The sequence below is a fragment of the Mustela nivalis genome (genome assembly GCF_964662115.1).
Source record: "Mustela nivalis genome assembly, chromosome: 8".
Lineage (NCBI taxonomy): Eukaryota > Metazoa > Chordata > Mammalia > Carnivora > Mustelidae > Mustela > Mustela nivalis.
This window is the reverse complement of record NC_139027.1, coordinates 123,598,197-123,615,920: the sequence shown is the minus strand read 5'-3', so window position 1 is coordinate 123,615,920 and position 17,724 is coordinate 123,598,197. Positions and strand designations below refer to the sequence as shown.

Sequence of the window (17,724 nt, the reverse complement as noted above, 5' to 3'; positions counted from 1 at the left end):
TAAATTAAAAAAAAAAGATTTCAGAGTGAAAATGTGTGTGTACACTAAACTACATCTAAAATGAGACAGGTGAGTTAAGATGTAAATAAAGGAAGTCTTCCACAAATTCATTCAACTCTCACCGCTGTGGCGAGTGAAGGTGACGGTCCTCTTTGTGAAGCTATGACAACTCGACATCCACTGGAGTGCTTTCTACTTTTGAGAGCAAAGTATCTTCATTAACCTCACTTGCTGTATATGCCCTGTGTTGGGTATGCACATTTCAAATATCATTTCCAGATTTCACAGATGGAAAAACTGAGACAGATGTCAAATGATTGTCACTGAGTTTCGGTTAAAGACTCTGGTGGAACATGATTTCCTAGTCCAAGACCTTTTTCTATTTGTCCTTTCACTCTGGCAAGAGATGGGATGTAGCACATGGATAATGACAACAGCAACCTTTCCTGAGTCCTCACTGTGTGCCAGGTGCTGGGCTAAGCACTTTCATGGATTTTTTCCTCATGAGGAGTTGGGAACTTTGTGTCTGCCTTTCAGACGGGAAAGGAAGGCTTATAGAGGTGGAATGTCTCCTAAGGCCACAAAGCTCATGGTTGAGTAAGAGTTGAAGACAGGATAAAACACACACAGTTTGGCTCCAAGCCTGTGATACCTTTCACAGTCCAAAGAAGGAAAAACTTTGTTTTATAGACCTTTTCCATTATTAGCATATGAACAAAGAGCATTTTTTTCTTGATGCCCTATCTAGGGTCTAATGCAAACCAGCTATATTAAATGTGTGGTCCTCTTGTGTCTTCCTGGGCCTGTCTTTAGCTTGTAAATTAAAGAAATTAAAAAATAAATAAATAGAAATTTTAAAAAAGGCAAAGGGGGTCTGGGGGGCAGGTTAAGTAAGTGTCTGCCTTCGGCTCAGGTCATGATCACAGGGTCCTGGGATTGAGCCCTGCATCAGGCTCCCTCCTCAGAGGGGAGTCTGCTTCTCCCTCTCCCTCTGCCGCTCCCCCTGCTTTGCAAGCTCTCTCTTTGCAAGCATGTTCTCTCTCAGATAAATAAATAAATCTTTTTTTTAAAAAAAAGGTGCACGTGTGTGTGTGTGTTTGTGTGTGTGTGTGTGTGAATCTACAACTAGGCTAGCAAATTCCACATGCAATTTGGAAGAGTTGAAAAAAACGGAAGACACTCAGAAAGGTTTTGTGTTGCTCATTCCACGAGAGAAGGCTAGAATAAAAACTTAGATGGTAATTCAGTGAATGGCGCATTAAGTAGAACAGATTGCAATTCACAGCAGCATAAGCCTGTTTGGGGACTGCTAAAATCAACAGATTCATCTCCAAAGATACACAAGGAGGTGGTACGTGTGGTGTCAAGGTGCCATTTCTGCAGGGCTGTGTGTTGTTTTCCCCTCCCCCAGCCATATCCTCACTTTAAATGTTAATCTGTCGTCAGGAGCACTACCGAATCACCACCTTTCCACCAGCCTCTATCTCTCTCAGCAGGCAAGTCACAAGCCTCCAAATGAGCATGTGGATGCCATTTCTAATCTGCCCCTGACAGACAGCGAGCTGCCCCTCGCTGATGGAAGGAGACAGTCATAAAAGAAGCTGCTATGTAGCCAATAAGAATTCCTCTTGCCTTAATAAGAGGGGACGCGACTCAGAGCCCCGATGGGTCACAGTTACGGTCTGTAGTCATGGGTAAGAACGCCCCACCATTTACAAAAGGCCCATCTCTTTTTTCTTCAAAAGCAAGGGAAGAGTTTAAGCCACGGGAGAGACAGGTAAGTGGAGCTGTGTGTGTTGGGGTGTGGGGGTGGGGTGCGCACAAACACCAGCAAATGAAACCTTCTTCTAAGAGCTTCTAAAATAGGGCAGACTATTAGAGAAGGATCCTAGAGACGGCCAGTCATTTTTAGCTGGGGAAACCGAGGCTGAAGAAATAACAAACAGGATTTTGGGGGGAGGGGAGAATGCGTAACTAACTGGCAGAAACTCTCATAAGGGTCCAAGAACCTCAGGCCAGACCCTTGTCCACGGTGGAGAACTGATTATGTGTTAGGCCAACCCTAGCACACATGCATGTGACTCATTGCTATAAACAATCTCATTAATCTTTAAAATGGCAAAGTCACTGTGAAAACTAAAACACGCAAAGGACAAGTCATCTCCCCCAAAACAGAGGTCGTGTGTGGCTGAGCTGAGATTCAACCTTGGGCCGCATGACCTCAGGATTCACGCTTCCTTCTAGCTACCATGTCTCCATGATGCGTGTGTCTTCCATTTCTACATTTCTAAATTTACTGAAAAAACAAAACAAAACAAAAAATACCCATGACTGCTCATCTGAATCTTGACAACATATAAGCCAGGCTTGAGAGAACCGGAGCTTCTGCGACAGCAGATACAAGAACACAAGGCCAGAAAATAACAGTCCTGTTGGAGGTGCCGAGGAAGGAAGATCAGGACAGGCTTGTGGAGCCTCAGCTTTAGAGAGAGAGAGACAAGTATACAGGCCAAAAACACTTACAATAATAGCTACCACTTATGGCATACTTGCTTGTGCCAGAAACTGTTCCAAGTGATTTCTGTATATTGATCTATTTCATCCTCCCTGTAACCCTTCAATATAGGTATTACCATTCTCCCCCTTTTCCTGACGAGGAAACTGAAGCAGAGGCAAGATTTGGGTCTATGGCTTGCAAGCTGCTGCGCACAGGGAGCACAGAGCACAGGGGTGGGGGGAGCAGCATGGGGGCCGGGACGCTTTCTGCAGGCACTGGCCCAGCAACACTAAGCAGCATGCTTGGCACATGGTACACACTCAACATGCATCTATTGACAGACTTTTCTGCCAAAGCTCTTGAGGATACAGAGGAATTAGCCAGCTGCAGGAGATGGCTGTGGGAAACATGGTACGGAGAGGTATTCTGGGCAGAGAAGAGAAAGGTTAGGAAGGCACAGGTGGTACAGAGCTGTTTTTGCACGTCACAAGGGGAGGGGCGGTAAGGGATGCAGCCCTGAGGTGGGGAGGCAGGGGCAGGCAGGGGCCCCGGTGGGAGAAGCCTAGCAAGGCCTGGAAGGAATTTAGAGCATATCCTGCAGGTAACACAGAGCCAGTGTGTACTGGGTTTGGGTAGGTGAGTAGCATAGCTGCATTTTCAGTTTCAAAAAAATCTCTGGTTACTGTGTAAGAAATGGATCAGAGAGGAAACAGGTTAGCGAGGAGGGTGCTGCACTCCTACAAGAAGAAAAGATGCTGGCTGCCCAAGTGTCCACGGTGGTAGTGAGGACAGGGAACATGAAGAGGATGCATAGAGATCAGAGGTAAAACTTACCAGACAGACCCAGCAGGCAGAAAGGAGGAAACAGATGCAGTGCAGGTTTCTGACCTGGTGACACTGGTGACTGGCCCCGGTGCGGTGAAGGAGGGGAGGGGATGATACACGGATAGGGCCACAGACCAGGCTTTGGACTGGCTGAGCCACAAAAGCCTCTGCGTGATGGCCCGTGGGAGGGGCTATGAGAGTCAGCAGACACCCGGGAGTCCCCGGCGCACAGCCCTAGAGCCTATGAACCCCGCTGGAACAGGAAGGCAGGGAGGATGACAAAAGCCAAACAGAGCATGCAGGGCCACACTGCGAGGTAAGTGAGAGCGGCACAGGATCAGAACTGAGCTCCTCTGATTTCCCCTCTACTGGCAGAAAGGATGATGGACTGGGAAGGGGGCAGGCAGGGGGGTTACGGAGGGTAAAAGTGCACATCAGCAGGCATCTAAGAGAGGAAAAAGCACCAGGACACACCCTCCCCCACCATCACTGGCTTCTACTGGCTATCAGCTGTGTCCTGGCAAATTCTTGAACAGAGAGAGTCTGGGAACGACTGGCTTAAAGAACAGCCGAGAGGAACTCTCAGCAGGATTCTCTTTTTAAAGCGCATCCCAGAAGCCTGCCGCCCAGTTAGCAGAAGAATCAATGGCAGTCTCCTACTTCTCTTGTCTACATCCTTCCCCAGTGCTCTAGGATCACGTTCTGCACGCATCCACTCCTGTGCTCCCCCCGCTCTGTACAGATCTTTAAATGAGTTTCAAATGCTAAGGAAATAGTCCAAGTCTGTTCCAGACATCAAGTCCTGTGGATACTGTTTCATTACAAGGAGTCCATCTTTCTCTTTCCAGGATAAAGCCTAGAATGATTTAACTGTGGCAAAATTAGCATGCAATTTGTAAGTCATTATAGTGCAAAGTATGTGGTGAGAACACTTTATTGAATAAACCTGCTGAGTATAATTTTCCCAGGAACTAAAAAAGGGAAACCTCTCTCCAAGGCTCTCCTCCCTCTTAAAATCCCTGCCAGTACCTATATAATTATGTCTCACTCTGACAGTCAGAAGCCAGGCATCTCTGTACATTTAACCAAGAGAAGCCAGAAGGAACCAACGAGAAGTCAGGACATCTTCCCAATAACAGGGACCTTGCTGTTTTCCGGGCTTGGTGTTGGTTTGGGAGTCAGGTGAAATCTGCTGAGACAAGCATCCTGAATATTTACAGATCACGGAGAAGTGAGGCTCACTAGAAGAGTCTAAGAATTACATGCCCTTTAAAAGTTCAGGTCAAATCTTGTTAACCAGGAGCCCCAAGGGCATGTCCAGATACACTGCCGCCCTGAGTCGGGCAGTCACGGAAGACATACCAATGCAGTGGGCCACGGCTCCAGACGTGGAAGTCTCTGCCAGTCACAGATTATTGCAGTAATGTGAATGTGTATACAGTTACCAGCTTGTCCTGTAGACTCTTCTAAATAGGCCTGTTTCACCTTACTGAACATCGCCACAGGTAGGCCACAGAACCTACAAAGAGGTCCTGAGATACTTTTGATGATAAGGCTAATCATAGAGCAAACCAAAAAAGAGGGTTAAAAATGAGAGTTAAGGAACAATGTAGGAAAAAACCCTCAGACCTTCAATTTTCCTTAATACTCAGGGACAAATACTAATTTCATCTCGTAAGTGATGGTCCTTCATTTAGTGCATGTCAATCACTATGTAAGCCCTGAGAAAATGATGAACAAGAGAGATTACAGCCCCAGAGACAGAGAATAAACAAATACTGAGAAGTGATGAAGGGCGCTGGAGATTGGGGTGATGCTACTTTACGCACAGTGATGACCGAAAACTCTCTGAGACCTAGGTGGAGGGAAGCTCCAGCAAGGGAAGAGCCAGGACAATGGGGAGAAGCAACTGCAAAGGTGCTAAGGCAGGAAGGAGTGCCCAGGTGCGGGAGAGGACACTAAAGAAACGGGGGGCACCCGGATCATGCGAAATGTTGCAGTCCTAGGGGAGTTAGGAAGTGTGTGTGTATGCAGGGTGATGGGGTACAGAAGTCCTTAAAGAGACAACGAAAGGTTCTCTGGCCACCGGCTATGTGCCAAGCCCTGTGAAAGAGCTTTCAGATGTTAGGTCACCAAATCCCTTCTGAATGCACCAAGGTACACAGGTTGGGACATACACCTTAGAAAGAAAACACTATTAAGCAACAAAATAAGGCTGAGAAGTTAAGCTACTTGTCCGAAGTCAGAAAGCAGAAATAAGCCGGGCTCTAGAGCCCACATTCTCCCGTCTCACCCTCTTCTCCTGGGGTTTAACTTCCCACTCACCCCCCCAAACTCGGCTCTCCCTGCCCCTCCTTTGCTCCTGCTCCTCTTCAGTTGGAAATGCCTGATGCATCTCTGTCTTCTAACGTGCAGCTCGTACCCTGCATCATACACAAACAGCTGAGGGTCCCGCAGGGTGCAGTCCACAGCTCCCATCCTTGGGCTTCTCTAGGCCTCGTCAGCAGCACCGCTCCTGGGGCCCCTTCTTCCATGGGCACTTCCAACTCTCACCCCCTGCCAGTGGCTGGCCCGGTGCCTCGCAGAGAGCAGGCGCCTGAGAAATATTTGCCAAATGACTGGATTCTGTCCAGTGACTCCTGGTCAATTGCAAACCACGGCCATTCGCACCATGCCCGTGGACGTCTGAAGTGTACAGGGAAGATGGGGTTTCTGAGACACTAAAGCTGTCAATACCTGACCTGCCTTATCTGGGGGCAGTCCCCGACCCTGCTATCTAAGTTTTTTTTTGTTGTTGTTGTTGCAGACTTGGTGGAGTGTGGAAGTCTGGGAGATATTTATTCATTACTGATCTGACCGTCAATGTCATCAAATGCATGAGAAATAAGCATTCAATTCAAGTCAACAAATATTTGCTGAGCTCCCAAGGGGTGTAGGACATCTGAGTTTAACAGAGATGGGTGGGGTGAGGCAACAAATTGCTTATGACTTAAGAGAGAAGAGTGCATGAAGGAGAGGTGAAAAAGAGGTCGTTCTGTTCCGAGTCACTCTACACCTGCCAGGCGGCTGCACCTGCCAGGACGGAGCCGGAGTGCTGGCAGAGAGCACTGCTCGCTAATGCATCCCTCGCCCTAGCACCCCGCCCTGTCTCTCTGAGCAACACTGGGGCTGCTGAGCACTAATGGCCTTGGAATGTTTGCCAGTGCCCAGCAAAACGGCCTTGGCATCAAGGAGACAGATGTTTGTCAGGGAACGGCAGGAGCCCCGGTGCCTGTGGTACACAGGCGCTCTGTGAAGGCTGGGGGAGAGTGGCTGTGGCGATTACTCTCCGTCAGTGCTAATCAATTTCACACCCTCTTCAGCGCTGATAATAGATAATCTTGCGGGAAGCGGGCCAAGTTTCCTAACGGCTACATGCAAGCTGCTCCCTCACGCCCCACAGCTTACTCGGTCGCCTTCAGAAAAGCCATCTACTCCAGCTTCCCCTCAAACGAAGTAGATGATGGGGCCAACACTCTGGTCTGTTAGGGGGACTCCTTCTGGGACAGATGGCAAGGAGGATGCCCTCAGGAGAAGGGCCGCTTGGCTCACTTTAAAAGCTGCGCAAGAACGAACACCAAGCAGCAGCGGCTCTCAGAAATGTAGCGACGTGCTTTCTGTACTTTATGCTTCCTCTTTATAATAACCCCCAAAGGGAAGTGTTATTTCCATTTTACAGATGACACAACCGAAGTTTAGAGAGGTCAACTCATTTGTCCAAGGTCTCAGAGCTAGGACGTGGCAGAGTTGGAATCCAAACCCAGGGTTCTGTGACTCCCCACTCACCCAATACTTTCTCGGAGGCTGCCGCTCCTCTGATGAAGGGCCGCGTGGTCACCGATCACCCCCTCCCTGTGCTCTTACTCCACCCCACTGCTAGAAGCCGGCCCAGTGACCCACGGATGTGCGCTTGAACCTGAGGGGCAACACTGAGTTGGAAAGATCTGAGAGGTGTTTGCTGATACCACATTATAGCTAAGAAGCTGGCTACATGAAGCATGGTGACAAGCCAGGGCCACACAGTGATGGAGAGGGGTGCCTGCCTAAAATTCTAGGTCCCTCAACTCCCAGGTCTTCCCTCTACCCCTGAAAATCTCCTCTTGCAGATAACATAGGTCTTCAGTCAGAGCTGGAGTTCTAACTGTCTTGTGGCTGTTTCCCCACAAAAGTCTAGGGAAATTTCTTCCAATTATCATTCGACGAAGAGAAAGAAGACATTACTCTGCCACTTAAACAGTCACTAAGTGTCCACCATGCACAAGTTACTGTAAAGGGAAGAAAGGATGGAGAAGGAAACCCCAGTCAAAAATAAAGGGGGTGAGAGGGCAGAACAAGCACTGCGCATGCAACACGCTGACTTCTGCAGTCCAGCCTCAGGATTCGGAGCCTCTGCCTTTATCTTGTAGGAGTATCACTGCATAAACGAGGAATGTCCCAGTCAGTCAATTCAATCAATCAACAAACATCTGAGGACTTACTAGGGGGAGGGAGATCCTGTGCACGACACCCATAGCGACCTGTCCCCTGGCATTCATAAAGGAAGGTATAGCTTATGAAGTGGGGGCGGTGGTTATGAAGGGGTGAAGAGAAACAGGACACAGACAAGAGGGTCGCTGTCTCCCCATAAGCTCAGGGCCCTCACCCTGGCCTGAGGCCTAGCTTGGGGGCAAATGCCAGCGCAGTCCCCTGTGCGCTGGGCTCTGCCCCATAGCTGCGCTGCTCCACCACAGATGGGAGCTGGGGCCCAACTCTGGCTCTCCCACCTGTGCGGCTCAAAAGCCTCCAGTATATCTTTAAGGCAAGAAGAACAAAAGAGAATGGAGCGATAGAGCAAATCAAGATCACAAAGAAAATGAAGTCTATTAGAGACTTTGAAAAAAAGCAAGGCAAGGATCCTCTGGCAATGTGACCGAAGACTGAGGAATGTCTTGCGGGGAGGAGACCAGACATTAAACAACACAAATGCCTGCCCCCAATGAAGGTGACAGATGAGAAAGGTAGAGGCCAGAGATGGCAGAGAACAAAATGGAAGCAGGTGGAAAGTACAGAAGGCAGGGTAGCAGCATAGCAAGCACAACTCAAGAAACAAACCTGACAGGCTTCACTTCCCTCAGCAGCCATGAGGGGAAGAAATTAGGGTCAGTCCTCTGGAACCTGGTACACAGGCTTTGCTGCAATACCTCTGAGGCCCTTTCTCCAGGTCTCCAGTTTTTCTTATGTCAATGAGTGACCTCGACCTTTCCTTCCAGTTCTTATCCCATGATCACCCTTCCCTCGGACGCTTCCCCTATGACTACAGAAGCCAGCAGGGTGTGAACCAAGATGGACTCTGCCAGCTCTGCCAGCGTGGAACCAAGTCACTACACTGCACTTTGGCCAGATGTTTTAAGAGCAGCTCATGTCAAGGGTACTTGTGCTATCACCCAGACCCCCGGCTGGACAGGTATCATTCCGACACGTCCTCCCTCTTAAAGGACATGCACTCCTATTAGAAGATCTAACCACTGGCAGACTGTCACCTGCTCTGCTCTAACAGGTTAGGCGGCACATGAGCGTAGGTGGTACCTCTGCCCTTGCCTGTCCTATGGGGACAGAGAAGGTACAAAGGGACCCAAATGAAATGCCAAGTCGACGGTCGGCAAAAGACAGGCAGGGATACGTACGTGTTTCTCCCCTTCAATCTTCTTGTCCGCCACCTGCATTGCATCCAGATACTTAAAATGCAACTCCATCAGTCTGTCAACCTGAAAGAGAGATATTTCAGACATGAGTGAGAAGGAAAAAGAATACCAAGGCAAGAGAACAGTGGGGATCCCATTCATCTCACTGTCACTCCGTACAATAGGAGACCCACTCTCCCACTTCTGACATCGAGGATGAGCTCTGCTCAGGAACACAGCAGGAATGGATTAATGGATTGAAGAGCCGGGGCAGAACAGGCCAACACCTAGGATGGGTGCAGTCCGAACACACCCATTCCTCAAAGGGCACTGCATTCCGGCCCTTCGAGGGCTCCTGTGAATTCGAGTTGTTAAAAACAAACAGATAAATAAAAATTCAAGTCCCTTCTTGCAAAGAGAAGGAGCCTGAAGTTACATACTTGGTATTCACTTAGAACTTTATAGAAATTTCTTTCTTCCAACTGAAACCTTTCATGTTCAGATTCTACCCCAGAGCTGATCTTTTTTTAAAAAGGTCTGAGTAAAATCTCTTTAGTTGCTTTCGAGTTAGAAGAGAGTACACGAAAAAAACTCTTTCAGCAACTTAAAAAAAGGCCCTGACTTCTGCTCAGCAATAACTTAAAAATCAGTTTTCAACTTAGCAAAAGTCATGCTTCAAACATGGCCCAAGGAACACTTGGTGGGTTTGAAAAAGTTTCATTTTTCCCTAAGACTTCCAAAAGACTGAACAAACACCGTGAAACCAGCTTACAGTTCTAAACTATCTCTTTACTAGGATGGCACCACCACGGCTCTTGGCAACCCTGATATTTACTCAAGAGCTTATAGTGGTTAACACCAGATGGTGCTTCAACACGCCCTCAGAGTCTAGGAGGACTGTACCCAAATCTTCTCTGGATAACAATGACGACCCCAAGATCTTATATATTTCAGTTGATGGAGTATCTTCGTGTCCATTATTTCCTTACACCTTAAAAAAAAACCCCTGAGAACGTAGGCAGGAAAGATAGTGACCCTAATTTTAGAGACAAAAAAACTGAAGCACAGACGTTAAATGTCACCAGGGTGATATGTCCTCTAAGGTGTTCTGTGCCTAACCTCATGGTGGCCTCTTCCCCATGCTACACAGCTAGCGAGGCTAGAGGAAACGGTCAGGCGCAAGCTCAGAGAGACAGCCATAAGCCTCCCTCGGAAGGAGGACAAACTTTCAGCCTTTCCTTGGACACAGAAAGGAATTATGGTAAGTTATAAAAGAGGTTTGGGTCTTTGATTTCATTCATCTAGAATGATCTAATTCGTAACTAGCGGCACGCCCATAGTAGACCGTGATCGTGGGCAAGCAATGTAATGCCTTCAAGCCTATTTCCTAACCTGCAAATGTGGACGAAAGCCACACAGAAGGTAAACCCCACGGTGCTGGGAGGATACATGAAACAATGAAAGGGGCCTGCTAAGCCCCGCAATCATTAAATATATGCTGACTCTTAAAAAAAAATATATATATATGATAAAATAATATATATATACATATATATATTTTTTCTTATTCTCTTTTCCCACAGGATGTGGAAGACAGGCTCTCCCTTCTCTATGTCCATAACAGAACCTTCCATACTGCCACCTAGGAAGGCCACATTTAGTCTTCCTTTCCTTGACTGTTGAAGATGGGAATTAACATGTCCATTTCAAAGACAGGGAAAACAAGGCTCAGAGTGGTACACATGTTGAAAATAGCAAAACCAGGTTCAAATCCAGACGTCTGAATCTACAGACTATGGTTCTTGATGACTTTGCCCCAATCCAAATCCTATTACAACCCCACTCTCACTGGGTCTAAAAATCACCCTGCGGTACTAGCTGCTGCCACCCCAAGGTGCTACTACTCCCAGAAGGATGGATCTGGAGAGGAGAGGCAGAGTCACAGAAAAACCCGAGACCCAAAGCCATGCTGGAGAAAATACTTTAGGGCAGGAGCGCTCAGCCCAGCACCCCCTAGATGGCATCAGGTAAAGAGCTCTTCCAGCCCCCCAGCCCTAGGCCCGGCCTTACCGTGCAGCAGGCACACCCACCTTCTCACTGTCATTTTCAGTGAATTTATTCAGAAGCCGGGTTCGCTGCTGCCCTCTCAGGTTCCGCAGGAGGGAAGCCAGGATCGAACAGACATGCTCTGGGTTGGGAAGGAGAAAAGGGAACATGCTGTGATCAGAGCGGTAATTATTACCTCTCTTCAAGCCTGATCTGGCTCTATTGGAGGAGGAATAAGTAGGCCTTCCCTGACTGCTGCTATTGATTAATAAGACAAGAACTTAAATTGTGTCATTGGAAACCTGAACTGATCTTGACACGCTGCACAAGAAACATATTCAAAAGGGATGATATCCTCAAGGACAACTTGAACGAGTGAATCAAAACTAAGTCAGAACTTCTAGTCCACCTGGAATTAATTGATTTTTATTGTCCACAACAGAACCTTAAACTAATCCCCCATTTACAGAAATAACCTGTGAACACAGTATGAATGTCTGCTATGAGAGGAGTATATAATGAACAAACAAGACGTGTTCTATCAAATCCTCAAAATTCCCTCATACCTTCCCCAGGTAAATATCCTGGAATTCAGTAAGAGACGTGACAGGGCACCAGGGTTATCACTGCCATTCTGGTGCAGCTAAAACTCCTTCAAGTTTGAAAGCAGTTGGCCAGTAAGTACTTCAAAATGGTAACGATGCTTTTTGAGTTCATGTAACCCACAGGCTTCTATTATGAGCTACTATTTTTCTACCGTGGGAAGAAGAGGGTAATTGAAGGGTATATTATAGGCTTTAGCTGTGAAGAGATTCTTTTCTTTAAAAAGAATTTTTAAAAATCAAGAATAATGACCTTGAAAAGGAGGCGGCAGAAGTCTAGTCGTGGAGAAATGACAGAGGGAAGTTTATTTTGAGATAATGCCCAGAGCGTAGGCAACAAATACTCTATCTGAAAAGTGACTGAAGAACATCTTCACATGACAAACTCCCCTTGAATTCTCAAAAAGTCACCTATTAATTAAAGCCCCCGGTAGGCATTCACCACAGCACAGATACAACTGTTTGCCCCTCATTTACGTTGGAAGCATTCCCTGCCTCTCCACATCCCCAGTCTCGTACTGCTGGAGGCCGTCTGGCATCCTGTCTTCTATCCACAGTCACCTCTCTGGGAAGGCCCACGCTAGTCCCACTGCTCTAAAAACCACCTCCATGCTGACAGCTGCCAAACCTGGGTGTACCGGCCAGTCCTGTTCTCTGAAAGCAGACTCATGTGCTCACCTTTCTCCCTGCTCTGTCCACGTGGTTGACAACAGCTCCTTTTCAACTGGACACATCCCAAATCCAGCTCCTGCTCTGCCTCCTCAAACCTGTTCCCCACAGTCTTCCCCACCTGGTTAATGGCAACCAAGTTCTCCAGTTCCTCAGGCTGAAAACAGTGGAGATGTCCCCTAATCTCTCCTTCTTCACAGGTCTCAAAGGAAACCTTGTCAGCTTTACCTTCAAATTATACCCAGAATCCCACCTCTTCTTCCTGCTGCCCCTGCGGCGGCTACTCAGGTCCACACCACTGTCCTCTCTTGCTTGGAATATTCAATTCAATATTCTCTGCTTCCACCCTTGCTCCCTCTGGCCCCATGTCCACACAGCAGTCAGAACGATCCTTTAGGTTAAAACCCAAAGTCAGAGCCCAACATCTCTCTGTTTAAAGCCCGCTGATGGCTCCCCAAATCACTTGGACTAAATGCCGTTTTAACGTCAGGCGAGCTCCTGGTCTCGTCACCAGATTTTTGCATGGCTCTATCGTCTCACCCAGTTTTACTCAGCTGCCATCTTCTAGATGAGACTTTTCCTTGACCACCCCATTTAAAAACGCAATACCCTGACACTACCTAGTTCCAAGTCTTAGCTGCTTTATTTTTCTCTTCAGCATAATTACTTTCTAAAACATCATATAATTCATTCATTCATTCATTCTGTTCAGTCTCCCTTCAATCAGAATGTCAGCTCCTTAAAGGCAGGAATCTTTGTCTGCTTTTTTCATTGGTCTATCCCTCCCTGGTCCCCAAACAATGCCCCAGGTTTACCCCAATCTTTCTCTTTCTCTCTTGCAACTTTTGTGTGAAGCTGAGATTGAGGTGGTATAATCTCCATCTTGAACAAAATGAAGGGAGCAGAGAACAGGGAATAGGATGGGGTGAGTGCAGAAAGCAGAGAGTGGACAGCACAGGACCTGTTTTCACAAGAAGGCAAAGACTGTCATGGAACCAAGGGTAAAGACAGTGAACCAAACAGCTCAGCTCAGGGTGAGAATGTAGGATAAGACAAGGCCATTTTTGGAGGCACATGTCAGGGAAAGTTCTCTGACCTCACTGCATGCCAAGGAGAAGAGAGAAGGGCAGAGTAGGGGACGTCATCAGTTCTCCAATCTTAGGCTCTGATCTCTTCAGCTGCTGAGCAGATGTGGGACCAGCCATAATCAATGCAGTGAACTCTAACAGGCTCAGTTCTGAAACTCTGAAATTACTCAGCATAACAAGTGGCAATAATCTCCATGTGTACATATGACAATCTGACAACCACAGAGGAAGAAAAAGAAATCAGCCAGAGTTCTCATAGACTATCTGGGCCAAACCTCTCATTGTATAGACGGAGTAAAGAGCACAGGGACTGGTCTGCACAGCTAACTGGTGAAAGAGGCAGAACTCAAACTTCAGATGACTCACGCCATCATTCACTGGCTACTCACTTATCTTTGTGCTGGCAAGCACCTGGAGCTCAGGGGGCCCACAAATAAACACCACATTATCCCTAATCTTTTTTTTTTTTTTTTTAAGATTTTATTTATTTATTTGACAGAGAGAAATCACAAGCAGGCAGAGAGGCAGGCAGAGAGAGAGAGAGGAGGAAGCAGGCTCCCCGCTGAGCAGAGAGCCCGATGCGGGACTCGATCCCAGGACCCTGAGATCATGACCTGAGCCGAAGGCAGCGGCTTAACCCACTGAGCCACCCAGGCGCCCCACATTATCCCTAATCTTAAGGAGCTCCTTATTTAGTGCAGAAACAAAACAATGGTAACAGGGTAGTGTGACAAGTCCCATCACTGAGGTACACAGGGGACCTGGGGAGCACAGAGAAAGGATATCTGACCTAAAAGGATTCCCACTGGAGGTAACAAACAACTGAACATCTTCAAAAAGTTCCAATACAACAGCTCTGGCTGACAACCAGGTTGAGAAGAGGAGAGAGCAACGCAGGCGGAAGGAACAATATATGCAAAGGCCAGTTTGGATGCAGTGTCATAACCACATGGAGGAGGGGAGGCCAGTTAGGTGGCAGAGGGTAGATCATGAAAAAAAGTTGCAAGAATCCACCCATGAATTTCAAGATGGGAAGAGACAAGACAAAATGTGAGTTTAGACCAACCCTTAGCGCTAGAGTCCTTTTAGAGATGAAGATCAGGAAAATGTTTCTCTTTCCTGATGAATTTTTTATGCTTATCAGGGCTCCCTCTTTGCCTTGGCTACTGGGAAGCTCAAAGATGAGTTTCAGCTCACCCATAGGAAACAATTTCTTTTACTGCCTTATTAGGGATTCCCACCATGATCCACCAATTGATTTTAAAATAAAAGTAAGGGGGTACGGGGTCACTCAGCTGATTAAGCATCTCCCTTTGGCTTATGTCATAACCCCATCGTGCTGGATCTAGCCCCATGTTTGGTTCCCTGCTTGGCTTCTCCCTCTGCACCTCCCCACTGCTTGCATCCTCTCCCATTCTCGCAAAGAAATAAATAACATCTTTAAAAAATTAAATAAAATAGAAGTAATGGATACACATGGTAAAAATGAGACCATACACAAAGGTCTAAAACACTATTCAACAAGTATTTATTGTCTTTTCTCATACTGCTGTCATCATCCTTTTCTTCTCTCCCAAGGGATAAATACCTATAAGATATCTTGTGTATATTCTTAGAGGAGAGGAAGAAAAATAATATACATACATAATAGTAATATACATTCACATAAGATGTAAAAATACACATATATATGTGTGTATATATATACATATATATATATATATATCTTTCCATATCAGTACACACTTCGTTTTTTTCTAATGGCGATCTAGGATTCCACTGACCTTATTTATCATAATTTAACTAGTGTCCTGCTCAATCATGAGTATTTTAGGTGGTTTCCAGTTTTCGGTTGTCTGTTTTGTTTTTGCTGTTAGAAACAATGCTGCACCGAACATCCACGTGCACATATTCTGGCATGTGTACTTTTTTTCTGGCATTAATACACCTTTGTATGTGTATTTTTTTAAAAAAGATTTCATTTATTTATCTGACACAGCGAGAGAGAGATCACAAGTGGGCAGAGAGGAGGGGAAGCAGGCTCCCTGCTGAGCAGACAGCCCGATGCAGGGCTCGATCCCAGGACCCTGGGATCATGACCTGAGCTGAAGGCAGAGGCTTTAACCAAGGTGACCCACTGCATGTGTATACTTATGGCAAATTCCTAGCAGTGGAATTGGGTGAGTCAAAAAGTATTCATACAGAATATACTGAAAGACGCTGATAAGTTATTTGCCAAAAAGGTTGTACCAATTTCAGGTCCACTCTCAGTGTCACACACACACAGAATGGAAGCAAAATTTTATGTATGTATATACTATATATATATATATATATGAATATACAATAGATATACAATACATATATATATGTATTTATATTCTTACATATAAAGAGTATCCATTTTCCCATATCCTCACTCAGATTGGATACTATCCAACTTAAAAATTATGACAACTTAGTGGGTGAAAAGTGGGCTCTTCTTCTGATTAGCATGTTTTTGTTCTTGTTATGAACAAGGTTAAGCAGCTTTTCTGATGTTTACTGACCGCTTGTATTGCTTTCTGGGTGAGCTGCCTGGCCTTATTTCCAATTTGATTTCTATGAGCTCTATGTAAATTAAGACTATTATCCTTTTGTCATATACACTGCAAATATTTTCTCCAGCTGGACATTTGTGTTTTGACAAATTCTTATTCAAAGCTAAGGTTTAGTGTCACCATATTGTTTTGCTACAAGTAGCTTCAAGTACCTAGCTGAAAGTAAGTAGGGTACAATAGTAACTGTCACCAATTGTGTATCTGTGACAGTAGGCTTGAGTCTGTACACAATTTTCTCACCGAATCCTCACTACTAAGCCATGAGAAAGGTACCATTCTCATCCCTCTTTTATAAATGGAGAATCCAAGGCTCAGAGAGGTTCATCAACTTACTTAATGTCATGTCCTTCAGTCAGTGGTGGGAACTAGGTCGGAACCCAAGATGCCTGACTCTAAACAATAAGCTTTCCTACTATGTTGTTATATGTTGTCTGGATATAAAAAGTAACCATCAGAGCTTTTAAAGAAGATAAAAGAAACCACAAAGTAAACCATGCAAAGCCTGATGATGTGCTTCATGTGGGGCTCATTGTGTCCAAAAGGTTGGCACTATGTAAATGTGGATTAAAAAAAAATTCAACAATTTTAATGAGAGAAAATGAAGCAACAGGCCATATGGAGTAAGACTCCTACTGAGTTACTCTTTCCAGAGGTGATTTCTACCTGAGTCCAAATAAAGAAGAGACTTTGGGTTTTAGGCAGTTCTGCAAATACTGAACCAGAACTTCTCAAATTTCCCTTTTAATCATGCTGATTATGATGGAGGGTGACGAGTTGCAAGAGAATGTTCTCTATATACCCAAACAAGATGGGAGGGTGGGGTGCCAGTGGAATAGTGCTGCTATCAGGAGCTGTAATTTTCAAAGAGGAAAATGTAATATACAGAATAATCATCTTTTTTGGCACTAGATCATATTAGCATGCATTTCTACAGCTCATCCCAGCCTGGAGCAGGAGATACCTTGATCTATTACAGAGTATATACTAAGAACAAATGGCATTCACCTATTTGGGATTTTAAGCAAAAAACAGGTTGTTAATTTCAGGAGACCCGAAGCTGCTTAGGTAGCTTAGGTACCTTCTGTCTCTTTCTCTCTGGGTCTTGTGGTTGGCTGTAGGTCACTGGTACCTGACAGATAGGAAAACACTTCAGCTACCCCAAGTTTTATACACACACACATACACACTCACAGTTTCATTAGCCACTAATAAATGTAGCCTCCCTAGGAACAGATTTCAGCCCAAGGTAGTGTCAATTTTTCATGCACCAAGAAGATGGGGAGAACTGCTGGCACAGAGAGCAGGGGAGATAACAGGTTTATCTGCTGGCCAGCACCACTCAGCTGCTCTGTCATTTCGACAGGATAAAATGGAGTCGAAGGATGGCTATGGAGCTGTCAACGCAGATGGCGTGGATGTGGTGATTCCCACTGCAGAAAACAACCTCTAAGGCAGGGTCCAGGGAGAGCAGAACACAAACACACATATACACACACAGGGCTCGGGGAGAGCAGAATGAACACACACACACACACACACACACACACACACACACACGGTAAAGGAAGCCACAGGCTTCTAGATGGGAAGGCCAAGCCAACCTACAATTCCAAGTCACTAGGTAGGGAGGCCGGGGTCTTGGTGGAATATTCCAGAGCCAGTACTGACACTGTGTCAGTGTGAGCCCCTGCCTGCCTG

General features: G+C 46.1%; 1 protein-coding gene and 1 long non-coding RNA gene across 2 annotated transcripts in view; one reads left to right on the top strand and one right to left on the bottom strand.

Moving 5' to 3' along the window:
- CTNNBL1 (catenin beta like 1) overlaps window positions 1-17,724 on the bottom strand; it is a 126,965-nt gene that overhangs the window by 17,328 nt on the left and 91,913 nt on the right. Inside the window, exons 11-12 of the mRNA XM_082746316.1 lie at window positions 11,112-11,209; window positions 9,025-9,105 (exon numbers count right to left, since the gene is read on the bottom strand). Of these exons, the coding sequence (XP_082602442.1) occupies window positions 9,025-9,105; window positions 11,112-11,209 (179 nt within the window). The remainder of the gene's footprint in view (window positions 1-9,024; window positions 9,106-11,111; window positions 11,210-17,724) is intronic.
- On the top strand, window positions 1,532-9,974 carry LOC309872305. Its single transcript, XR_014315772.1, has 2 exons — window positions 1,532-1,777; window positions 6,129-9,974. It is a non-coding gene; the product is annotated as an uncharacterized lncRNA (long non-coding RNA).